General features: G+C 35.7%; 1 protein-coding gene across 7 annotated transcripts in view; it reads right to left on the bottom strand.

Annotated features, from left to right (window-relative positions):
* Positions 1-732: 732 nt before the first annotated feature.
* METTL4 (methyltransferase 4, N6-adenosine) overlaps positions 733-27,157 on the bottom strand; it is a 30,656-nt gene continuing 4,231 nt past the window's right edge. For 2 of the 7 annotated variants that reach the window (XM_072604325.1, XM_072604326.1), the window contains exons 2-10: positions 24,196-24,276; positions 22,510-22,940; positions 20,981-21,043; positions 14,256-14,619; positions 12,605-12,674; positions 9,311-9,485; positions 8,358-8,464; positions 6,533-6,624; positions 733-1,327 (exon numbers count right to left, since the gene is read on the bottom strand). In XM_072604325.1, the coding sequence (XP_072460426.1) occupies positions 1,182-1,327; positions 6,533-6,624; positions 8,358-8,464; positions 9,311-9,485; positions 12,605-12,674; positions 14,256-14,619; positions 20,981-21,043; positions 22,510-22,923 (1,431 nt within the window). In that variant the 5' untranslated portion in view covers positions 22,924-22,940; positions 24,196-24,276 and the 3' untranslated portion in view covers positions 733-1,181. Of the gene's footprint in view, positions 1,328-3,354; positions 3,710-6,532; positions 6,625-8,357; positions 8,465-9,310; positions 9,486-12,604; positions 12,675-14,255; positions 14,620-20,980; positions 21,044-22,509; positions 22,941-24,195; positions 24,277-27,157 lie in introns of those variants that run through there. The other 5 variants (XM_072604329.1, XM_072604330.1, XM_072604328.1 and 2 more) reach the window with 3 other exon arrangements.

Genomic DNA, 27,157 nt, shown 5'->3' with positions numbered 1-27,157 from the left:
AGTTGTCTTTCAGTCACGTCTAACTATTCAAAACCCCATTTGGGGTTTTCTTGGCAAAGATACTAGAGTGACTTGTCGTTTCCTTCTCCAGCTCATTTTACAGATGAAGAATCTGAGACAAACAGGGTTGAGTGACTTGCCTTACATAGCTAGTAAGTGTCTGAGGTCACATTTGAACTCTGGAAGATGAGTCTTCCTAACTCTAGGCCTGGCACTCTACCTATTGAGTGACCTAGCTGCCCTTCCAATTGTGAGATTCTGTGTAATTCTGTAACACTGGACTCACCACTGTTCTTAGTTAATAGATAGAACAGAATACTAAAACCACCTTACATTTGCTTGTAAGGCACTTCGCCTCATATGATCCTCAAAACAATCCTGTGAGGTTGGCAGTAAGGACAGGTATGTTACTGATTCCATTTTTAGAGAAGAGCAAACTGAGCAAGGTTCAGAGAGAGGTTAGATTACTTGTCCAAGTCATCTGATTAGCAATTAGCAGACCCAAGTTTATAACCAGATCTTAGTCCCACAGGATCATAGATTTAGATACTGATAGAATCCTAGAGGCTATCCTTCATTTTATAAATTAGGAAACTAATATATCAAGATGTTAAGTGACTTGCTAGGGGTAACACATCTATTAAGTGTCCAAAGGCAGAATTTGAATCCAGGTCTTTTGTCTCCAAATCCAATGTTCTTTCCGTGTTTTGAAAAAAATACATGATACAGATATTCTTTAAAAACATGTTTATTATTTTCTGAAAAGCAAATATTTCTTAAAATAAGTCCAATGAAAGGAGCACTGACAAGTAACTGTGACATTCAATCTAAATCCACAAAGAGTACTGCACAAACCTCAATGCACTTTGCAAATCCTAGAACACTTTTCAGAGTATAATTGTATCCCAGAAATAAGTATCTATAGTTTGTTTTTTCACAGACCATAAGGTTATTAGTAACCCATTTTTTCCTTCTTAACCTGTTATTGCAGAGTCAAAAGCAGAAGCTAAATTCACCCTCAATGAATACAAAGGCTAGTCACTACAATGTATTTCGTCATAAAACAATTGAGTCCTATTTAAATATCCAAGTGTACAACTGGTAGTAAAGGCACCTGAAGTAGGCTACATTAGGGGCAGGAGGAGACAAGGAGAACTGCTACTTTAGTAAGAAGATTATGGTCAGTTTCTAATCTGTGAAGTAATGAAATAATCAATATGCTGAAATTTAAGAACTTCATTTCCCCAGCTAGTCCATCCAGGCTGTAAGTTTCGGGCAAACAATTCCAAACATTCAGCATCTGGCATGATATAGTCTTTTAGAATTTCTGTTAAAAAAAAAAAAGCCAAATATGATTACAGGGGGAAAAAATCAATTTCCTCTCAGCTGTTAAAGAAAAGAAAATAAGAAAATGTTTCATTTTTTTAAAGGACAGCAAATTAATTTCTAGGATTTCATCAACAGGTTTTACTATTTATAGCTGGAAAGTCACTGGAAATCAGTGCCCTTGAGATTGGGAACAACATCATCAGAGCCTTCAACAGTCCTGATTTATCGGTTTTCATTTGAGGGACAAGAAATGAAGATTTCAGCGCCTACACAGGTGACTTAAATTTTTCAATATTGTCAACCCAACATCTCCTGAACACAGGCCAATTTATTTTTTAATCAACAAATCCCATGCAAGGGGAAAAAAGCAGGGGAAGCCTTTGAAAACATCTACATGAACAACTAAATGACACCCAATAGGAAGAAGAGGAAAAGGAGGAGATAGAGGAAGAACAAAGAAGAGAAAAGGAGAAGGAGAAGAAGGAGGAGAAGAAGAAGGAGGAGGAGAAGAAGGAGGAGGAGGAAGAGGAGGAGGAGAAAGAAGGGAGGAGGAGAAGGAGAAGAAGGAAGAGGAGGAGAAAAAGGTGGAGGAGGAGAAGGAGAAGGAGGAGGAGGAGAAGAGGAAGGAGAAGAAGAAGGAAGAGGAGGAGGAGAAGAAGGAGGAGGAGGAGAAGAAAAAGGTGGAGGAGGAGGAGGAAAAGAAGAAGGAGGAGGAAGAGAAGAAGGTAGAGGAGAAGGAGAAGGAGGAGAAGGAGAAAAGGAAGGAGAAGGGGAAGAAGGAAGAGGAGGAAGAGAAGGAGGAGGAAGAGAAGAAAAAGGTGGAAGAGGAGGAGAAAAAGGAGAAGGAGAAGGAGGAAGAGAAGGAGAAGAAGGAGGAGGAAGAGAAGAGGAAGGAAGAGGAGGAGAAGAAGAAATATTTATAATTGCGCTTACAATGTGACAGGCACTGTACTGTACACTTTACAATTATGGTCTTATTTGATTCTCACAGCAACCCTGAGAAGTAGGGGCTATTACTATTCCCCTTTTACAGATGAGGAAACTGAGGCAAACAGATTAAGTGACTTGCCAGGGTTATACAGCTAAGTAAGTATTTAAGGCCAAATCTGAACTCAGGTCTCCCGGATTCCAGATCCAGACCTCTGTCCATTGTGCCACCTAGCTGCCTACACACATACACACACACACACACACACACACGCACACATATACACATATGAAATTATGCTAAAGGATTATGCATTCCCTTAGTAACTCTGGGGATATCTGAGCCTTTAAAAACAACATAGCAATGATTTTTAAATTATATTTTTTTTCAATTGCTATATCATCATGATGTATGAGTCAGAAAGTTTGGGGGATAGGGAGAGGGGTATCAGTTGAGCACTGACTATTAAATATTAAATCAATGTTTAAGATACGTAGAATTTGTTTTAGCTGAGATTCAGGTTTCAGGACAATCTAGCAAGGGTTGGTTTGCAGAATTCTAGTCTCTTCATAAATAAACAATTAAATGCTGCTCCCCTCAGAAGAGATTTCCCAAGAGGACTGGAAGACAGTAACACTATCACTCTTTCATTTTCTTCCCCATGAATCCTTGCCCTACCTGTCCCAAATCACCTTTAATGTGGTCTAAGGTTATACTGAAAGAAGCAGGTATTTTGGCTTTTTTCTTCTGTACAAAGATAGAATAAAATCCAAAATCTTCTCAGAGTCAGCCGGTCCATACATTTACTAAACTGAGAATCCAATGGGGTGAAGAACCCTGTACCAGAAGCCAAGTAAGCAGGTAAAGAACCAGAAGTCTCAGGTCATCAAAAAGCTGAAAATCTACTTGAGAAAGGAGACTTGATCTTAGAAAGGAAAAATTTTCACAATCAGAATCTATGAACCACTTAATATTCACTCAGCTTCTCACCTGGAATGGTATACCACTGAGCACTGTTATATTTTAAACACATCTATGGCTTCTTTTTCCCTCCCATTCCAACAGGGAATAAGAAAAAAAAGAAATAAAGAGCAGTATTCAGATGCTATTATACCATGTCTTTTACTTTATTAAGAATTTTGTAAAGACATTAGGAAAAATTAATAGAAATACATAACTTATTAAGTTAGTTCAAATGTTTGAATTCTAACCTCCATAGTTATAAAATGGCATCATTTAGAGGGAAAAAAATCAAGATGTTCTTGGTTGGCTGTATTTATAACATTAGCAGATAATCCCCAAACAGCTAATCATCCTCCTTCATTCCTAGCTGGAAATGTAGTCAGAGTTAGAGAAAACAAATGAAGGTCTTCTCTGTCCTCATGTCTGTCCCCCTCAGGTTCTCTTTGTCCATCCCATCATCTTCCCTACTCTTTCTTCTGATGGCTTGCTCTGAACTCAGACAAAAAACAAACAAAACAAAAACAATATAGAGAAAACACTAGACCTTAATTGGAAAATGATAATAAATTATTTGTTACCGCTATTTTAAAAGGCCAGAAGGCATTTAAACTCTAAACAGGAAAGCATGAGAGAAACCACTTAAAGGATTACTAGTCAGTCCCAATGACAGTTGCTATGTAACTCCCAAGGGTCTCAGTGACCTTTATCTCTTCAGCTCTCTGAATTAACTTTCTAAGTATCTTTACCAGTAGACTTTCTCTTGCTGGTGGGGGAGCACACTCCAGAACAGAGAGAACTGATCTCAGTTCTCAAGTGACTGGAGACAAAGGCTCTCAAGTGGAACAAGTGAGAAACAACAGGCCACATTTGCTTCACGTCACAAGGAAAACCTGCAATGTCAGTAATCCATCTTGAAAGAACAAACATTTCTAAATGTACAAAATAGATGTGTTCTAGACAAGCTGACTGAAAAGCTGAACTTCAAGTGTAGAACCATATTTTCCCCATTAATTCACATTTTAACAGATAACAAAGTCTACTCCCTCCTAAATTCCACTATTGTATACCATACTGCCAGCTCAAAAGACTAAACCATGATTTGGTTTTTAGTAGCATAAAATCTAATGCCATTATAATCCTATCACATTTTAAACTTTAGCTCATAATACTGCATCTAATTTTTTTTTACATTTTCAGGAGAAATTATGATCAAGCACCGAGTATCATAAATAAGGGAGAATATGAACAGTAAAAATACCTGCGATTCAAAATTTTTTTAACAATACAAATTTTTTTTACTGAAGATTAAAAGGGTTGTCAAGTTTTCTAAACTGCATTTATAATACCATTTTCATGTTTCATATTCATGTTATCTTTAAATTTATGGGAGGAAAACATTCTAATCTTGAGAATACAATAAAAGTACCCCATGTAAAACAGAATATTCTGCCAATTCTACTGTAGAAGAAAATGTATCTTTATCATTTCATGGAAGATACCATGAGTTAAACTAAAAGAAAAACGTTCTGTTACTTGAATCAAAACCTGGAGGGAGAAAATTTCATTTTATGTATTTGCATAAAACAGTGTCAGTACATTTCAATGACATATTAAAGCTGTGGGTACTAAACACAGAACATGTATCATCCAAACCCTTACGGTCTTGACTCCACAGTTAAATCATCTGCAGGAACCTGAATGTTGCTTTTTGATGACTTACTTTAATTTGCACCTTCACTAGAAGAATAAATCTTTATAATACTAACATATGAACTTTTAAGAGTAGCACGAAATAAGATGAGAGTAGCCATAAATACTAATGTTTTTGTCATTGTGACTACTTAAACAAAATTTAATCTACATGAGTCATCCAGATATTGTTGCAAAACTTTCAATTTTAAAGGACTTTCAAAAATCATAGTGTGGTTCTGCTGCCATCTACTGAAAAACCTGAAACATTGCATTACCTACACCTTGCCACTACAGAGCTTTTGATGATTCTCTTTTATATAACTAACCTGCATACCCTACTTTTAAGTCTCCTAAGACTTTTAGTAACGATAACTCATTTTTTTTAAAACTAATGATTTTGGTTATTCAGAAATATCAGATTTTTTTTTAAAAGCACAGAAGTTTTCATTTTGTAAAACTGCAGCTGTAGGAAAGATACCACAAAACTCCTGGCATCCACTAAGGGAGAAAAGTTCAAAGGGGATAACTACTTATTAGACTTCCTTAGGTTGAATACAAAATAAGTATCAAATTCTCCATACATTTTAAGTTACTCTTCATTTTAAGCCACATAGGTATGTGTTTGGGGAGGGGTGGGGGAGGGACCTATATCACTTGGAAAAAAGGAAGGCAATAAACTATATACGAAAAAAACTCTACTAGTTCGGAACAATCAGGCAGATGTCAATGTCTCAAAAGAAATCTAGTAATACATAAAGAATCCTCTTTGCAAGGAACTAAATATTATGCAGACCCCTGGTAAGGTTTTCTCCTGAATTGTTTTATAGCACAGACAGCCTCAAAATTAAACATGTTTTCATGGGGGAAAAAAAAACTGTAAAGCAAAATGTCATATATTGAATCCCATTTTCCCAAGTAATGTGAAGTATAAAATCAGAAATGCACTGCTATTTTTCTCTCAATGGCCTGAATATAAAAATGTTGTAAGGTATGGTTTAGTGGTAAGGAGTTATCATAACCCCACAGCAGCATTATGACCTGTACGGACTACAGAACATACCAGCAATTCAGTTAAACATACCTCAAGAAAACTGTCCTCTTTCAAAATAAGGAAATAAAATAAGTAAAACCCAAAGCTTCTACAGAACAGCTAGACAACTCTGACCACTTCTCTAATGGCCATTTTGAGTACATTTCAAAGGCAGCCTCCACAGACAAGTGCAAGATTTGAAGATCCTTCAGACCCTATTTTATCAACTTCTCCATGCACAGATTTTTTCAATATTGGTTTTACTCATAGGATTATAATACGGTAGAAACTATGCTGGATTTTAAGTCAGAAAACTTGGGTTCAAATCCTGGCTTTGCTTCTTTAATACATGTGTGACACTGGGCAAGTCTTTAGAATTGAAAGGGACCCTCAGATAACCCTGGTGGTAACTACCAGAACAGGACTATAAACCCAACTCCCCAGAGGTCAAATCCAGTGCTCTTTTCACTATACCATAACCAATCCTATTTTTAAATACTTTAAAATCTTTGAGTCATTTAAATGCCAAACTTATGATCTGTGACTTTAAGGAAAGCCCAAACAGTATAACAACAATAATATAAACATACCTGTAAGAGGTGGCTTGTGTGAATGAAGGGTACAGGGCACACTGACAATTAATTTGTGGTCTGGAATTGGAAGTACTTTCATCTCTGGGTTTCTATTTTTAAAAGAATGTAAAAGTAAGTTACATCACCAAGTCTAGTGTTTATATGTACAAATTTTAGGCATCATGAATTTTTTTCATCTTTTCTTGGTGGGTATTCACTCCCCAACAACTTTCCTTACTGCAGCAGCACTACTACCACTAAGGGCAGCCTTGATGGGGAAGAAAAATCATAAAAATTTAGTATGAAGGGTGTATTTAAAAGGATATAGGAATGGAACAGGTCACAATTAATCTTAACCCTTCTAAAGGAAGCCTTCCATGGTTCTTCCCCCACCCCTTAATTTATGTGCCTTCCTGGATTATTTCCAATTTGTTCTTTCCAGAGCTTGTTTGTACATAGCTGTTTGAGTAAAGACCATCTTTTGCCTTTTTTTGCATACCTAGCACTCAGCACAGTGTCTAGGACATAGTAGGTGTTGAATAAATGTTTAATGACAGGCTGAAATGAACTGATAATATTTTTACTCTGAAGAATAAAGTTAAGGAAAATCTTCAGTTTAAATATGTAGAACTTAAGGGCAGTTAGACTCAGGAGAAAACAAATATAAGAGTACATGTGACAGAAAACTGTAACAGAAAGTTATCTTATTCTACTCATTCTCAATTTCCAGGTTTTCAAATATATACAAATTAAAAGTGAGATTGACAAGAATCAAGAGAAGCATGAAAAGGTAAACAGGAAAGAGAAATCATAAAGGACTTACTAAAGTTGAACTGTTTACATTCCTACATAGAAAGATAATATTTGTAACTCCTGAGACTTTTCTCAATATTTAGTTAGTTGAAGGGATTGTATACATATAGACAGAGTACACAGGATGAGTTGAATAGGAAGAGATGATATCTAAAAAAATAAAATTAAGCGATGAGAGAGGAGAAGGGGAGAAATGGAATGAGGCAAATTATCTCTCATAAAAGAGGCAAGAAAAAGCTTTTTCAATAGAGGTGAAAAGAAGGGAGGTGAGAGGGAAAAAGGGAAACTTACTCTCATTACATCTGGCTTAAAGAGGGAATAACATGCACACTCAATTTGGTATGAAACTATTTTACACTACAGGAAAGTAGGGGAAAAGGGGATAAGTAGGGTATGTGGGGGATGACAGGAAGGAGGACAAATGGGAGGAGGGGGAAATTAGAAGTAAACACTTAGGGGAGGTACAAGGTCAAAAGACAGAACAGAATAAATGGGGGGCAGGATAGGAAGGAAGGAAATATAGTTAGTCTTTTACAACATGACTTTTATGGAAATCTTTTGCATAACTACGCATATATAACCTATATTGAATTGCTTGTCTTCTCAGTGGGGATGGGTGAGGAGGGAGGAAGGGAGAGAAGTTAGAACTCAGAAACAAATGTTAAAAATTGTTTTTACATGCATCTGAGATAGGTAATGGGGTATAGAAATCTATCTTGCCCTACAAGAAAACAGAGGGAAAGGGGATAAGAGAAGGGAGGGGTGTGATACAAGGGAGGCCAGATTGAGGGAAGGAGTAATCAGAATGCATGGTGTCTTGGGGTTGGGGGAAAGGAGAGATGGAGAGAAAATTTGGAACTCAAAATCTTGTGGAACTGAATGTTGAAAACCAAAAATAAATAAATAAAGATTCTAGGAAGGAAAAAAATGGGAATTACAAATAAATGAATGAATGAATGAAAAGTGAGACTGACTTTTGCCTAATAAGAAACTTGTACTATAACAACTATGAAAAATACTTTTCTCATACCTTAGTGGCAAAACAGTTTTTCCTTGAATTCTCCCCAGTACTAAAGCTTCATAAGGCTTTTTGTGTGGAGAATCTAATGGGAACACAAATTCTCCAGACCTGGTGATCTGACAAAGAGAAATAAAAACGTCAAATCCACAAATGTATTCTGGTACTGGAAAGAAAAAGGAGTATTTTCTAATCAGCTAATCTGAAGGACCATTATATATGACATACATAGTTCCTATTTTTTTATGGCAATGTGTTCCTAAAAACTGAAACTTAAAGCAAAATATCAGAAAGTGAATCATATTTTCCTCATAGGAACAATTATAATTTCACTTCTGATTAAAAACTCAGTATCAAATAAATTACAGAAATGACAAAAGCAAAGCCAAAACACCTGTAAACCTCAAACAAATAAAAAGGATGCATTTAACACATAAAAAATTAAATATATCATAATCTTACATGTCTAAAATTAATAAGATAAGTATAATTAAACAATTAGAAACAGCTTCTTTTACCTTAGAATAAAGAAGGGATTAGGGAAATTATTTGGGTGGATTATTTTGCCTTCAAAAATCAATGTCTTATCCCTCTTAAAGATTTTAATTCAAGGTTTCAAAAGCATGAGCTTTTAAAAATCTAGTCATTTTTTCATCTTTTCTCATCCTCCCTCCACCAACAACTCCATCAGCACCATCCTCCCTACCTCCACTCCCTACTGCCACCATTCCTCTAGCACTAAGGGAAACCTCGAAATAAAAAGGAATTGGCACAAAGGCTAAAGTGGAAGGGGCGAGAGGAACTAGCCTAATCCCTGCTCCATCTACCATCACCCACAGACTGAGAGAGAAATAGGTTTTAACAAGACAATGTTAAATGAGTGAAGAAAGATTACAAATAATTGGTGATGATAGTCAAAAGATGTCACCTGAGTAAATAAATCATAGAACAACTTTAGAACTTACTTTTACCCAGTGCCATTCAGTAAGTGTTTCCACAGACCAATAGGGATAAAGCTCATCCTTCACAAACTGTAGGTGCTTTTGTCGATTGGTGACCCAAGTGATCACAAGACAGTTTGGAGCAGCCAGTTTGGGGACAGGTATTTGTTTTATTTGCCAAGAAGATAAATAATTGTACCTACATATAATTTAAAAAAATATTTCTGCAAATAAAGAAAAATTTGGTAGGAAGTAAAAAACAAGAACTAAACAGGGAACTCTGTATAGAATTATGCCCATCTAAAAGAAGGCTTCAAAGTGCTAAATATGAATCAACAGTGACATCCAGTGGACACATTCCTGAGATAACAATTTTTGTCTATTTTCCTTTTTAATACAGACAGGCTTTTTTGCAAGTGATTTTCATTTCTTCTAAAACTACTGTAATAATTTTGCTGAAACTTATAAAAGGTACTTTCAAAGAATGTTAATGGCCTTGCTCTTCTTAACAGGGCTAACATACAGTTTTAAATATCTTGTAACTTTTACTCAAGCTAGTGTCACATCCACACTCATTCTCAGCCTCCCAAGCTGGAAAACTGGAACCAATTTTTACTCTTTCCTTTCATTCACTTCATTAAATCCAATCAGTCACAAAGTTTTGTCTATTCTTCCTTTGAAATATCTGTCAATTTCACTTTTCCTTTTGTAACTCATTAGACTTTCAATTTGTATTGTTACCATACTAGGCCAAACTTTTATAACTCAATTTATTGCATTTGCCTCCTAGCTAGTCTGTCTGTCTCTCACTGGTCTTCCTTCCAATTAATCCCACATACCATTTCTTTGGTTTTACCTTTCATGTTCCAGAACTATCAATCATAGCCTGCTATATAATACTGAATCTAGACTCCTTCACCTGGCTTTCAAGGCCCTCAAAAAATCTGCCCCTGTTCTGGCTGATATCCTACTACACTCCAACACAAAACTTCTACTCCAGTAAAATGGATCTCACCCTAACTATGCTATCTTCATGCCATCACTAATTGTGTTTTTTTCCTTATCTAGGAAACCCTTATCCCTCTTCTCTGCAGAAGCATATTCTACCCAGCTCATGTCCTACTTCCTCCTTCATAAGGGTTTCCCCAATAAATCCTCTCAGTCAATCTCTCTTGATTCTAATTCCTTCACTACTTATTATGGTGCACACTGAGCAAATCAGGGGCACTGAACAAAAAAGGGGATGAGAATAAGCATTTATTCAGTGGCTATCATGTTCTAGCACTGTGCTAAATGCTTCATAAAATGTGACCTACATTACTACATATTTTCCTATCTCCTAGTTATCTGTATGGCTCAATTTAAGATTTTATTAAATATATTGTCTTATCTACCATTTTATGTATGTATGTCTTTTCCCCATATCTAGATTGTAAGGTCCTTTCAAACAAGACCCACACATTATAGTTCTTTTGCACTCCATAATGGTTAGGCCAATGCTAATCTTAAAATTGTTGTTGTTCAGTCTCAGTCATATCTGACTCTTCTCCACGTCATTTGGGGTTTTCTTGGCAAACATACTGAAGTGGTTTGCCATTTCCTTCTCCAGCTCATTTTACAGATGAGGAAACTGAGACAGAGGATAAGTGCTTTGCCCAGAGTCATACAGTTTGCAAATGTCTGAAGCCAAATTCAAACTCAAGTCTTCCTGACTTCAAGCTCAGAGCTCTATCCACTGCACCACTTCGCTGCCCTCTTCTCTCTATATCCATATGCAAATAAGTCACTAAGTCTTTCAGTCATCTCCAATTCTCCCTGATCCCATCTGGGGTTTATCCTGGAGTAGTTTGCCATTTCCTTCTCCAGTTCATTTTACATGAGGCAAACAAGGTTAAGTGACTTGCCCAGGGTCATATACCTAGTAAACATCTGAGGCCAGATTTGAACTCAGGAAGATGAGTCTTCCTGACTCTAGGCCTTGTCTGCGATCCACTGCACTACCTAGCTACTTCCACAGCATCTCTCAAATCCACCCCCTTCTCTTCATTAATATAGCCATCACCCTACTACAGGCCCTCGTTACCTATCACCTAAACTTTTGCAAAGGTTCTTAACTGATCTCCAAGCTTCCAGCATTTTCTCTCTAATCCATCCTCTTCAAAGTTTCCAAAATAATATTCCTAAAATATAGGTCTGATCAAATCACTTCCCTGCTCAAAATACTCTGGTGGCTCCCTATTACCTTTAGGCAATACAAAATACAACTTCTCTCTCTGGCTCTTAAAACCACTCATGCTCTAGGTCGACCTACCATCTGAGACAATATATCATACTCCTTCTCATTTATTCTATATTCCAGGCACACTGATCTACTTTTCCCTTACACATGGCATCCTACCTTTGAGTTTTTGCACAGACTATATGACTCCCCATCTCACCTTCTGGCCATGTTTGGAATGTAGTTTTTCCTCACCTCCTTCTCCTTTCATCCTCAGTTTTCTTCAAAGTTCAGTTCATGGGTTATCTCTTATACAATTCTCCCAGTTGTTAGTTCCCTGCCTACCCCATGAAATTAACTTCAATTCCAATATTCTCTTAGTGATGCTGTATGTCTGTGAATCATGGAAAATACCATAATCTCATAGGATTATAAGATGGTATATTTAGAGCTTGCAAGGACCTTACCAGTTATTTTATAGATGAGAAAACTGAAAACCAGAGAGACAATGACTCATTCACAAGTAGTAAAAAGAGATGAGAATCAAACCAATTCAACTCTAAAAACAGTGATCTCTCCACTGTAGTAGGGTGCCTCCCCTTAATTCTTAAAAGAATTAAAATTACAAATAATCCAAAAGGCAATGGAAAATGAATTATAGGCATAAACACATTATCAATGACAACTTGGACCCAAGAAGTGGCCAAAAAGGCATTTTGGAGAATGACTATACCTGAAAAAGGAAGTAGACTGATCGCATAATGAGAATGAAACAAAAATGGAAAATCTGATTGGCAAACTAGTAACCCAGAGATACCAAAAGAATACAAGGACTCCAGCACATTGGTTAAATTTTCTACGGAGGAACTATGAAAAATACATACATAGGAATCCCATATGAGGAACAGATAAAGCCTTTGAAGAAGTATCCACTCTGATGAAATTACAAATTCAAAGTACAAAAAAAGACAAGTCTAAAAGCATAAATAAGAATTAAAAGTTTGAAAAGCTATTCATTATTATTAATGATGACTACCTTTTTGTAAAACTTTGGAATGATATTAACAATAAATTTTGATAAATAAATTTCTACAATATACCTTTTGCTTCTTTTAACGGATTTGTTCTGCCATGGTGGATCAATCACAATTACATCATATTTTTTCCCATCTGAAAGCAAAAGCACAACTTCAGGAGAAAAGCTCCTGTGTGGTAATCACAGATTATAAATGTGAAAGCCAAACATCATAGTCAAACTGAAGCACATTCAACTAGACACAAATATAACAGACAGAGTATTATAGTACTTAATCCAATAAACTACATTAAGAACAATTTATCTAAAAAGTCAATGGTTACTTTACATGGTTATGCTCTCTGAGATGTTATAGTAATTTCCCTTTTTGCTAAACTGAAAATAAGGGGAGGAAGAAAAATACTCTTTTGCTAAGATCTTTTTTTTTTCTTAGCTGCTGATAATCTGGTGAATCAGATCAGTGTCTGCTCTCTTTGTGATTTCTAGATGGTCCATTAGTTTCAGCAGTAGTGTTATGGCATAGTCACTTCAATTTAAAATATCTAGTAAATTACCTTTGTAATTTAACTCTCAGACTTTATAGCATTATTAAGTGCACATCAGACTGCCAATTGGCATTTTCAAAAGGTTTTTAATTACTTGGCTAAGTGCTAGTTGCTTTATCACTTAGAATTTTACCTTTAAAATGCTCAAATGAAAAAAAAAAAAAAAATATATATATATATATATATATATATATATAAGGCTCAATTCCAAGAGGATCCTAAACCCAGCACTTTCAAACAATGGGGTTTAAAATTCAGATTCTTTGCTCTACGCAGAAACACCTCAAGAAATTCAAAGCAACTGTTTAATCATTCATTTACAAGTTACATCAACATTGTAAAAACGAAAAATTTTGAAATAACTAAGAACTCCAATTAGTCATAATTCCAGAGAACCAATGACAGAATGCAACCCACTTCTTAATAGAGGTGATGAATTAAATGAGATATACACTTTTGGATCTGGCTAAAACTGTGTTTTGCTTGTGTTGCAAAGGTTTTGTTTTTACTTTTGTTTCGGGGTTTGTCTTTTCCAGCAGGAGTGAGGAGCATGAGAGTGGGAAAAAATAAATGACAATTTTTTAATTTAAAAAAGAAAAGAAAGAAGAAGGAGCTGCTAGGTGACACAGTGGATAGAGTACCAGCCCTGCAGGCAGGAGGACCTGAGTTCAAATCTGGATTCAGACAGTTACTAGCTGAATAACCTTGGGCAAGTCACTTAACCCCAACTGCCTCTAAAAAAAAATACAAAAAAATTTAGAAGTTATATGTGAAAGGTGATTATTGGCTTAGCAAATAATGCTGAAAATATTTCTATCTCTTATAAAACAAAGTTTAGTAAAGTCACTTATTTATAATCATTTATACTCTGAATACCAACTTTTATGGGGAGTGTTTACTCTTTTAAAATATTGTAACTTTGTCCAAAATAACAGAAACTACCATCTGAAGCTATCAAAAGTTTCTATCTACAGAATTTCAGAACAAGATTAAACGAAAAATTCAAATGGGAAAAATATTTGTGGTCCCACTTCTTCACAAATGTTGACCTTTATTCAATTTTATACAAAGCAGACTGCTTTAAAGTCAATAATTCAACTTGTGAGCTATTGTATTCTATCACAAAATGGAGGAGATATTCCTTTCAGAAAAGACCATACATGTACTTACAACTCAGAAGTGGCTGTATACAAGAAAGATCAGACAAGAGGAAGCTGCTTTTTGGTGGCAACAGGTATTTCTGTCCCATTAGAATAATCATCTTTGTAAAGTTTGAACTGTTTTGGGTAATGCGTGAAAATATATCCTGTTCTGGAACAGATACATCTGCATCTATCAGCTGCACTGTATCATTTTCATTCACCAAAGGCAACTGTTTAGCCATGTCACATAGTTCAGCCAAACCACAGCTATCAAGTCCCAGAGTAGCAGTCTTGTTATCATTGTCCAGTTTTTCTGAATGTGAGTAAAGAAAACCACTTTTCAGGCCTTCTTGGACTAATTGTGTGGTGCCATCCAAAATCAGTCCCCTGATCTGAAAGGGAATAATAAAAATATGTTAAGGAAACAGATTTTGACAATGATTTTATTTCTACAACAATTCAATTCACCTACATTTTTTATATTGTAAATATTTAGATTAAAAATCAAAGTACTTCTTGAATACTGGAAGAAATAAGAAGAATATGGGAAACTTCATGTCCTTATTTTTTTAATACATAAAATTAGAGTAATAAGGTTTGGCAGCTGGTCATTCCCAGGTTCCACAGGTAGGGGGTGAAGGGAGACATGGGATGGGAACATGAAGCTGCCTTCTGTGGCCTCTCTCCTACCTCTCCTCCTAGGAACAAGTAAGAGGGTGGGAGGACAAGAACTTGATCAAGATCTTTGGATAATTTGAGAGTAATAGGGAGCTGGGCCTAGAATCAAGAAGATTCATCTTCCTAATTCAAATCTGGCCTCAGACATACGCAAGCTGTGTGAACCTGGGCAAATCACTTCACCCTGTTTCCCTTAGTTTCCTCATCTGTAAAATGAGCTGGAGAAGGAAATGGACAATTACCCCAGCATCTTTGCCAAGAAAACGCCAAGAAAACCAACATGAAATGACTTAAAATGAATAAAACAACAAGAAACAATACAACACTTTTATTCTCAACAATATGAGAGTAATAATAACTTAATCCAGCCCTAAGCTGTGATTAATGAAACTCTGCTGTTTAAGGTTAAATCTTGTGGACTATAATTGATATTATTCTGAGTCTGATTCCAGGTATGATCATCAGGAAATGTCACTGAACCAATGATCTATAATGCTAGCATCCCAATGAGCATGACATCTGTGAACTTCTACCAGTGGATATCTATCCCTGGAGAACACTGGAAAGAGGTAGGAGGGCAGGGAGGAATAGGACTTGGGAAGATTAAGGTAGAACCCCCTTGGCTCAGTTTCCACCTGGTAAATTCTGAGCCTGGCTAGGATACCCTATGAATACAATTGGCTGTTCACATGATTCTTGCCTGTAATTAACACAGAGGTAGAGGGGCAACTTCCCCTTACTATAAGTATGTCCCTCTTTTTCCTTTTATAGAAAATTTCTATAATCATAGAATGTTTTGTAACTGTGGCAATAACATTTATTATTAAGAATCAGATACATAAATTCATTTGACACTCCTGTACAATACTATCTACAGGACAAAAAAAAATCAAAGAAATTATAACAACTAAATACATTATTTGTTATAATTATCCATTTAGCATTTTTTCCATATTTTGTAACAAAATCTGAAAAACACGTTTGATGGGATGATGCACTCACTTTATTGCATCACCACCTATTTCTGCTTTTTGGTCTACACAACAGAGTTTCTAGGCAACAAAGTAGGTTCCAAAAAAAATGAAAAAATACTTACAGCTTAGTTAAATAAGTCTTCTCTTTCTTTAATTCCTTTGCCAGACCTTTCAAACAAGTGGTCTTTCCTCAATACCTCCATATCCTTATTCCAAATCTTTATAATATGGTTTCTGCTCTGAACATATACTGGAAGTATTTTCTTCATAAAGGTCACTAACCATCTTCATCATGCAAATCCAATAGCCTTTTGTACTCACCAAGGCGTAATGCTCAGAAAGCTGGCCTCAAAGCCAGGAAGAACTGGGGTCAAACGCTGTCTCTGGTACACAGTAGACAAGTCACTAGGTTACTGTCTAAGACCACATTACAGAGAAAATACAAACCTCCTTTGAGAGAGTTGTTTTCTTTATTTTATTTCTCACTTAGGATTTCCCTATACAATAAAATCATGTCCAGGCCCTGTCCTCTATAGGCTAATATTTAATTATTCTCTAATTGCTTTATCTACTAGTGCTGTTGTTCTATGACATGTTATGTTCCTTGAAGACAAAAGCCAGGTTTTAAACATGTCTCTATCTTCTACAATACCTACCATAATTAAGGGTTTACAGTAAGTACTCAATAATTGGTTTTCTCTCTTCTCATTCTCCTTGATCATTTTATGGCCCTTGACACTAGGGGCAACTTAAAAAGAAAAAAAAACTATAGAAAAGAGATAAGAGGGTACATAGCAAAAAAGGTCATGGGATTGTTAAAACAAATTTTTAATAATTTATACTTTATATAATATATATTTAATAATTTATATATAATATATTGATATATTTGTATTTTAATAATTTATATTTATATTATAAAAATTTATATTATAAAAATTTATATTTTATCATTTATGTTATGTAAAAATTTACATAATTTTATATAGTTTTATGTTTACTTTTAAATTTTGTTTGAAGTCATTTGGAGTAATAAACAAAATGGTGGTCTTAAGTTGAAAAGATGTGGGTTCAAATTTCAGCTATGATACCTATTATTTGTCTGATCATGGACAAATCCCTTACCTACTTGAAGCCTCAAATTTCTTGCCTATTAAAAAAAAAATTCTGAAGATGGCAGAGTAGAAGCACAGACCTGCTCTAGCTCTCCCCCCAAAGCCCTTAAAATACCTATAAAAAATTACTCTAAACAAAATATAGAGCAGCAGAAGCCAAAAATGACAGAGTGAAACATATTTCTAGCCCAAGATGGCCAGAAAGGACAACAAGAAAGGTCTATTACATCAGGCTGAGTGAAGCACAGCCCAGCTGTGGGGCCACACGGCACAGACAAGACTAGAGCAGGCTTCAGGACTCTGAATCACAGGCAGTTGCTGCAGTTTCCAGATTTCTCAAGCCATAAATGCCAAAGACAGCTTCAAAGGTCAGTGAGAAAGCTATTTCACCTAGGTGAGAGGTGAGCTTGGTCAGACCCCAGCCCCAGCCTCAGGGAGATATCATCTACTGCACTGTAGGAGAAACCACTTCTGGAGCTCTCAGCCTACAGACCCTGGGGGAATTGAGTGGCTGATCTGGTTCTCAATCCTGAGTGACAGTCCTGGAGTGAGAAAGAGCACTTGCATGGCACAGTTGGTGGCAGCTGTGGAGACAGAATCCTACTCACAGTTGCAGGGCAGAAAAGAGTGCTTTTGGTTGCTCACAGACCAGAGTACAGGCCAGGAGAGTAGAAAACACCTCTCCCTTCACTATGCCACTTTGGAAGAACTGAAAACTTATAGGTCCCTAGAGATATCTCAGAGAACAGGTGCATAAAACTTCTGAAGCCTAGGGTAGTATACCCTCTACTTGACAAAGGACCAAAAAATCAAGTAATTGACTGGGAAAATGCCCAAAAAGGGGGAAAAACAAGACTATAGAAGGTTACTTTCTTGGTGAAAAGTAATTTTCTTCCATCCTTTCAGATGAGGAAGAGCAAAGCATACAATCAGAGGAAGACAGAAAAGTCAAGGCTCCCACATTCAAAGCCTTCCAAAAAAATATGCAATGGTATCAGGTCATGGAAGATTCAAAAAAGATTCTGAAAATCAAGCAAGAGAGGTGGAGGAAAAATTGGGAAGAGAAACGAGAGTGATACAAGGAAATCATGAAAACTGAGTCTACAGCTTGCTAAAGGAAACCCCAAAAATGCTGAAGAAAATAACACCTTTAAAAATAGACTAACCCAAATAGCAAAAGAGGTCCGAAAAACCAATGAAGAGAAGAATCCTTAAAAAGCAGAATGGCCCAAATGGAAAAGGAGGTCCAAAAGTTCACTGAAGAAAACAGTTCTTCAAAAATTAGAATGGAGCAGATGGAAGCTAATGCCTTTATGAGAAATCAAGAAATTATAAAACAAAACCAAAAGAATGAAAAAAATGAAGACAATGTGAAACATCTCATTGGAAAAACAACTGACCTGGAAAATAGATCCAGGAGACATCGTTTAAAACTTATTGGTCTACCTGAAAACCATGATCAAAAGAAGAGTCTAGACATCATCTTCCAAGAAATTATCAAGGAAAACTGTCCTGATATTCTAGAACCAAAGGGTAAAATAGAAATGGAAAGAATTCACCACTCACCTCCTGAAAGAGACCCCCAAAGAAAACTCCTAGGAATATTGTAGCCAAATTCCAGAGTTTCCAGGTCAAGAAGAAAATGTTATAAGCAGCCAGAAAGAAACAATTCAAGTATTGTGGAAATACAATCAAGATAATACAGGATTTAGCAGCTTCTACACTAAGTGATTGAAGGGCTTGGAATATGATACTCCTGAGGTCAAAGAAGACAGGATTAAAACGAAGAATCACTACCCGGCTAAACAGTATAATATTTCAGAGAAAAAACAGAATTTCAATGAAATAGAAGTCTTCCAAGCAATCTTGTTGAAAAGACCAGAGATGAATAAAAAATTTTACTTTCAAATACAAGAATCAAGAGAAACATGAAAAGGTAAACAGGAAAGAGAAGCCTTAAGGAACTCATTAAAGTTGAACTGTTTACATTCCTACATGGAAAGATGATATATGTAACTCATGAGACCTTGAAAGTATTAGGGTAGTTAGAGGGAATATGCACACACACACACACACACACACACACATACACACACACACACACACACACACACACACACATATATATATATATACATAGACAGAGGGCACAGGGTAAGCTGAACATGGAGGGAGAATACCTAAAAAATAAAATTTACTGTTGAGTGGAATGTAATAGGAGTAAGAAAAAGTGAGAGGTAGAATGTAGCAAATCATCTCACACAAATGAGGCAAGAAAGAGCTTTTACAATGGAGGAGAAGAGCAGGGAGATGAAAGGAAATAAGTGAGCCTTACTGTCATGGGATTTGGCTTAAAGAGGGAGTTGTGTAGCATATCACAAACCAACTGCATATGGAAATCTATTTTACCCTGCAAGAAGACAAAGAGGAAGGGGATAGGAGAGGGAAGATAATAGAAGTGATGGCAAATTGGGGAAAGGGATAATCAGAAGCAAACACTATTATGGGAAGACAGGTCAAGGGAGAGAATGGAATAAATGGAGGGCAGACAGGACAGAGGGAAATGTGGTTAGTCTTTTGCAATATAACTTTTATGGAAATGTTTTGCATGGCTACACATGTATGACCTATATTGAATTGCTTGCTTTCTCAATGAGGGTGGGTAGAGAGGGAGGAAGGGAGAGAATATGGAACTCAAAACTTTAATACTGAATGTTAAAAACTGTTTTAGCACACAACTGGGAAATAAGATGTACCGGCAATGGGGTATAGAAATCTATTTTGTCATACAGGAAAATAGAGGGAAGGGAGATAGAAGGGGGAGTAATAGAAGGGAGGACAGACTGGAGGAAAGGGTGGATAGGGTGCATGCTGTCCTCGGGTGGGAGGTGGGACAAGATAGGGAGAAAATTTTGAATTCAAATTATTGTGCAAGTGAATGTTGAGAACTGAAAGATAAATAATTTATTTTTTTAATCTAAAAAAAATAATAAAATAAAATAAGAAACTTTGAATTCCAAAAAAAAAAAATTCTACCAGGGGAGGACTTTCCTTATAGACTATGATGAGCAAATGAGATAACATATATACAGTACTTTACAAGCTTTTGCAAAGTGTTATATAAATGTCAGTTATTATTCATATATTTAATGTTTGTTTTGGTGAGGCTTACTAAGATGAGAATTCTTTTCTAAAATATATTGCAACACTTCATTTAATTATCATTCACATTAAAAAAGCCATTGAAAGAACAGATGCAGGAGTGTGGAGGATGAGGAAAAAGCTATCTCATTTGTCACTGGGAACACATACTAAGTGTTCCCCCATGCATTTCCCTGAATTCTACCATAGTCCACCTGCCTTCTACCTTCTACATACAAAGGGGAATGAAAGACAGGGAGATGCACTTTGGTCAGGAAAGTAACAGGAATGATGAGTGAGGCATCAGAGGAATCAACTGATATGTTCCCAATTAAGAACAATGGCAAAGTTAATTTGATTTGGTTAATACTGCCAGAAGTTTGCTTGTGGGCTTTTTTGGGAGGCAAGGCAGCGAGGAGGAAGGGAAATGTTAAGCTATAAAGAATAATTTCAAACATAAGGGACTTTAGAGGTCATTAGTTTGACGTTCTACCCCATGTAAGAATTTACTCTGTAATATCCCTGAGAAATGGTTCATCCAACCTCTGTGTAAGTATTTTCTGATTTAGAAAATAAAAAACAGCTGCAATTCAATTAATGCAGCTTCATTTAATTCAAGCTATAGTAATAAATATTCACAAATACTAATGTAATCTGAAATGTAGAACATCATTTGAATGTTCTGCAAAGAAGTCCATTATGTCACTCTACTAAATTTAAGCTGACAAGTCAGAATCAGACCAGGTCAGAATCCTTGACTGTGAGAATAAATGCTTATGCTATTTGTTGGTTTATTTCATTTTGCATAAAGTTTTCATTATAATTATTAAATATTTGAAACTTACTTTTGTATGGTATTCCATAGCATCCAATTCACCTTGATTGAATGCAATAGATCTTTTGCCTTTCTAAAAAGAAAATAAAAACAAGAAAAAATTAAGCTAATGCATCAGGATGTTTTAGACGTGTAAAAGCAATTTCTTTTGCTGCATTCCCTTTTTTTAATTGCATATTTTAGTCCATACTGGTGATAACTATACACTTATGCTAAATAAAGGTAAAGAATTTGGACTAAAGTATGCTGTCCCCAAGCAGAAAACTAATGAATAAAAATCAACAGCACAAATCACAATAGGTCCCAATGTGTCACCTGATGATATTTTATATATGTGTATATATTATGTATATATACACATATATAAAATATTTAAGTATATTAAGAAGCTATATCTAACAAACTATAACAATACTAAGTCTATTTCTTTTATCAGCATTAGCACTAGAAGTACATAAAGAGAGTGGGCACTGCACTATAACAAAGACCAATTTTTCCTGTCAATTAGCATATATGGTTTAATTATACTGAGTTTCCTTCTTTTTCTCAGTCAATGAAATATCTAGATTTAATTTCACCGTAACAATATCAAGAAAAATTCAAGCTTCATAATGTTTCTATTTGTTGGTGTAACAGTTACATACAAATTATCTATATTAATAAACTCTAACATACTAATCACACTTGGCATCACTAAAATATCCTAGTTAGCAATTTGAATCTACCTCACTTTGTTGGAATTATGAATGCTATTTTATAATAAGGTCAAATAAACCAAATTTATATTTATATTTATTATTATTGAATCTATTTTGCCTCATTAGTAAGACAGGCCCTGAAAGAACTTATTAAGAAAAATCTATTTATATTAATTCATGCTACAATATTTCCAAGACATAGAAAGATAAATCCATTCAACATATAAAGCAGGAATAAATATAGCCTATAAGGGAATATATTAGATTCAGTCAGGAGACAAGATTTCTACCAGTGGTACATACAACAACCTGCAAAGTGACCTTTAGTCCTATATTTTTTTCTGTAAAAATAGGATAACAATAATCTTTCTACTCATGGCTTCAAGATGAACTTTTCTCAATCTTTAAAGATTTACATATTGATTATCAAGTTATTATCATTGCTCCTGTACTACACTGCTATCTCAAGGAGTTACTGAAGGTTGATTGTACATATGACTTCCATGTTATTCGGTGCAATTCATTTCAATTAGTATATGACTTCTATTGTTCCTAACTTCTTGAAAAATGTTAAGACTTCTAAGCCTTCAAGATTTGAATTCATCAAGAAAGAAAACTTTTCTGAAAGTCTGTACCAAATCTGTTGGCTGCTTTTGAATTAAACATGGTCATCTGATTTTTACATCTCGGCCTCTTTACACAGTATTACACTACTTCTCAACTTAGCTTCTTTTGTTCTTTTTTGCTTATTTTTCCTGAGAGTCAAAAGAAATTATTTGAGCTATTTGAATGGCAAATTATTTAATGTGTAGGCAACACATTTTCTTAGAAGACTTCATACCTTCCTAACCGCAGAAACTTGGTCTTTAACACATTCCTGCTTCTCATGATTGATACTGCCATCCTTCTGAGTCTCCATTTTATTTCCTTTCTGGAATGCTGTGCAATCAGCTATTGTCACATGGGGTTTAGTAACATGAAACAGGTCAGCGCGAAATGTATATTTTTGCAGTAATGATTTATTTTCTCTTTCATCAGTCCCTGGTTTTATGGCAGCCTCAGAGACCGTAGATGTAGCAGAAAGTTCAATAGAGGATGTAGAAGTTACAGTAAGAGAATCACAGTGGGGAGATGAGATGGGTACAGCATTACTGGAAGTTGGTTCATGGTGCTGGCAGAGTTGGTAATCAATGTTATTGATGAAGGCAAGATGATCCAGTAGCCATCCAGATGACAGCTGGTGCACAACAGACATAATCTTCTTACGAAAGGCTTTTAGAAATGAGGAAATGAAGTTTAAAAACAATTTTTCAGATCAAAATTATAATGTTCCTAAATTTCAGTAAAAATATAAAATCACTTTATGTGAGATAATTTATTATGATAGTATAGAAATGATATCTCTACCCAAAAGAAAATTTGAAATTCAATCGTATTACACGTGGCAGATTCTGAGGAAAACTTTCAAGTTACTACTTACAAACACTCACTGACACAAAACTTTCCTATAAACTCACTAATTCTAAGTTTTTTTCAGCCATATTCTATCAAGGGTTGTTTAAAACCTCCTTCTATAAGAGACATTCCATACCATTTCTGGAAATCCATTTAAGACTTTCATTTTCTTCATCTCTCTATCACTTCAATCCCCACCCTGGATCCCAAAAGACAAACCTATTTTCCAAAGAAAATATTAATAAGTATACTACTTTTATAGCATTTTAAGGTTTACAAAGTACTTGCTCTTCAACAACCTTGTGAAGCATATAGTACAAGTATTAATATACTCAGTTTATAGATGAGAAGATTGCTATCTCATCAGATACAGATCAACCACAATTCCAAAGGACTATGCTATTCACCTTCAGATAGCAAGCTGATGCACACAGAGTACAGACTGAAACTAATTTTTTTTTTTGCTTCATTCCCTCTTTTCTTTTTTTGAACATGACTAATGCAGGATATATATATTTGTAATAGATATTGTTTTTCTTGCTTTCTCAATGAATGAGGGTGGGGAAGAGGACCAGAGAGAATGAAAATCTGAAAGTAAAGTAAAATTTAATTTTAAAAAATTAAATAATTTTATTAAATTGAGGTTCAGATAGGTTAATAACTTGCCTAGGGTCAAACAGTTAGTAAATATTAGAGCCAAAACTCAAACTCAGGTCTCATGATTTTAAGAACAGTGTTTCCCATTCTATCATGCTACCTCTCACTCTACTGAAAAGACACCTAATCTTTGATTTCCAGTGACCATGTAGTAAAGGTAAGGTAGAATGCAATTGTGAAGGCACATAAAGAAACTTTGAAAAAAATGATACAATGCTTTCTTTTTTCCAGATAATCACTTCCCTTCTTTGGAATTCTTCTTTTGATCTGGGAAGGGGAAGGGCTATCCTTAGCAGAGGACAGGGGTGGGAAGGTAGGGGTTAGGGGGAGAGGAGTGAATATGGAATCTAACCCTAAAAAATGGGAAAGCAACACAGGAATCCTAGGAAAGACCAATCAGAGCTGACCAACTTACTCAAATTACAACTCCAAAATGACTTCTATTAGAGACACTTTCAGAAGTATGTAGAAATTCTGTCCATCTTTGGACCTTTCTCTAAGAAAAAATGTTAAGAATTAGTTTAATCTAAATTAATAAAATTGTTTCTAGCAGACTTGTATAGGCACAAAGAAAAATTCTATAATCAATTGAAGGTATAGTTAATAGCAATCTAGAACAGAGATCCTACAGTCTGTGTTTTAAGTATCTTAATAACTATTTCAAAGGAATTGGTTTGCTTTGTAATATATTTCATTTTATGCATTTAAAAACATTATTTCTGAGGAGTCCATAGGCTTCATTAAAGAGTTAAAGAACCATAACATCAAAAAAAAAAAAGAAGAAGAAGTTAAGAATCCTTATTCCAGGAAAAGAAAGAGTTTTCTTTTTCATTCTTTTATTCAGAATGGCTCATTGGGTAGGGAAGTAGGGATGGACATATTCATAAATGAAAATGGGTAAAAAACAAAAGCTAACAAATTTTTTAAGAAAAGTATATAATGATTATAAAAAGTTGGTATAGTCTTATGAAGATACCAGACTGATCTCATTTTCTTCTTTTTTTAACCCTTTTTCTTTTCAAGTCTAATTTCAATAATTTAATCATATTGAATTAGCAATCTTCTCTATGCAATTTGGAACTAATCTGTCACTGTTTCAAACTATTCACTTGACTGGACATTGACAAACTCTATACCATGCAAGGAAATTGAATTGCTTTCACTTGAAATCTCTTAGGAAGATTCTGAAGGTCACCTGGCAGGATAAGGTCCTTACTCAAACTTAAATGCCAAGCACAGTTTGCTTCAAAGAGCACAACTACGATGGGCTGGCCATGTTGTTCAAATGCAAAATGTACACTTGCCAAAAAGACTATTTTATGGAGAATACACACAGGGCAAGCATTCACATGGTGGTCAGAAAAAGTGATACAAGGACACTCTCAAGGTCTCCCTGAAGAACTCTGGAATTTACTGTGAGACATGGAAGATACTGGCACAGGACCGCTCAGCATGGTATGACCACTATTCTCTATGAGCAAAGCAGAATTGAAATAGCTGCTCAAAGGAAATGCAGGAAGCACAAATTTAGAGTATCCAACCCAGATATTCACACAGACTGTTTGTGCCAGACCTGTAGTAGAGCATTCTGAGATCTTTCGGTCTGATCAGACACAGTCTGACACATTGAAATTTGACTCTAGCACAGTGATGTCATTGTGGTCCTCATCAAGAATGAAATACGACAATCGTACCACAGTGTTAGCCAAGTCTTTTAAATAATATAATTTTACATTAATCAACCTTGCCAATTCCACCTTCATAACATCTCCCTTAAATGTTCCTTCTCTCTCTCATTTCCTTCTTTGACAGAGTTAGTAACAGATTAAGGTAGTGATCTCCAAAATGGAAACCACCACAGCCTTCCGAGAGGCTGAAACTTAACTCCAAGAACAGCTCTTAATCAAAAGCAGAGAAAGAAGATGGGTCACAGCTCACCCTTCCCCAAGAAAGCCAGTTGTAGATTTGTCTCCAACACCACAAATCTAACCCATTTACATACTGCAGCTCAACTTTCCCCCATTCCACCCTCCCCTACAAAAAGCCTCATGGCTCCCTTCAACCCCTACATTGGCCCCTCCAGGTGGTCATAACCAAATTCAACCCATACACTTACAGCAGCTACACAGACAAAATTTTCCCTCCCACCCCCACATACTTCCCTAGGATCACTTCACCAGCATCTTGGCAGGTGGAGTATGTGTGCTTTTGGGCAGTGGTTGTTGAGTAAATTCCCTTGCACGTACACATACACACACACACACACACACACACACACACACACACACACACAGGTTTTTTCAGTAGGAAAGAGAGGGTAGCACTAGACGAACAAATATGAACAGGCTGTAATATGCATCACAGATCTCATTACATTGGTTTTCTCCAAAAAAAATGCAAAATAAAAAAAAAACCCTCCCTTCTTCTAAACATCTGTACTTCCATCCCTCTCTACCCCTAATTTTTTCCTCACTACCACCTTTCTAGTCTCTTAGGTTCTCAGCCTCCTCATTATCCTTCACTCTTGATTCTAAAGAAACTTCTGTCTTCACAATTACCAATAATTTCTTAACTGCCAAATTTGATGGTCCATTCTCAAGACTCATGACCTAGGTGGGCCATGATAACTGTCCAAGTATATGAACTACGCAAGGAAATAGACTAATTTTCACTGGCCCCAGAAGGTAGAAATAGGAATGATGGATTGAAGTTTCAGAGAAACAGATTCAGACTCAGAATAAAGGAAAATAACAATTAGTTATCCAAAAATGGAATGAGCTGCTTTAGGAGATATTCCCTGGCTAGGGGTCTTCAAGCAATGGAGACTGTATAAACACTTGTTAAGGATGACACTGCGGGGATTTTCAGTCATTTATGGATTAGACCACATGGCTTCTGAGACCCCTTCCAACTCTAAGATTCTACCACCCCAAGGGACTATTTTTTAGAATCATAACATTTCTACCCTGAAATGGACCTTTACTAAATTTGATTACACATATCTTGCACCTACAAAGTTTTTTTTGCATGTTGTCTCAGACCTCATGAGAATGGGAGTAACTCCTTCAGGTTACGGATGAAATTTTTTGCTAAGTGGCATAGTGGACAGAGACCAGGACCTAGAGTCAGGAAGACCTGAGTTCAAATACAACCTCAAATACTTATTAGCTGTGTTATCCTGGGCCAGTCATGTTGCCTCAGTTCACTCAACTGTAAAATGAGGAAAATAACAGTACCTACTTCACAGCGTTGTTGTTAGAATCAAACAAGATCACATTTTTAAGTGCCTGGCATATGGTAGGTAAATGTTTCTTCTCTTCTTTCCCTTTCAATTCTTCTATCTTCAGCACTTAGCATAATGCCTAGCACATTACGAG

This window comes from Notamacropus eugenii, chromosome 4 (genome assembly GCF_028372415.1).
Source record: "Notamacropus eugenii isolate mMacEug1 chromosome 4, mMacEug1.pri_v2, whole genome shotgun sequence".
Classification (NCBI taxonomy): Eukaryota; Metazoa; Chordata; class Mammalia; order Diprotodontia; family Macropodidae; genus Notamacropus; species Notamacropus eugenii.
Note: the sequence above shows the minus strand (reverse complement) of the source record. Positions and strands in the feature narration are given on the sequence as shown.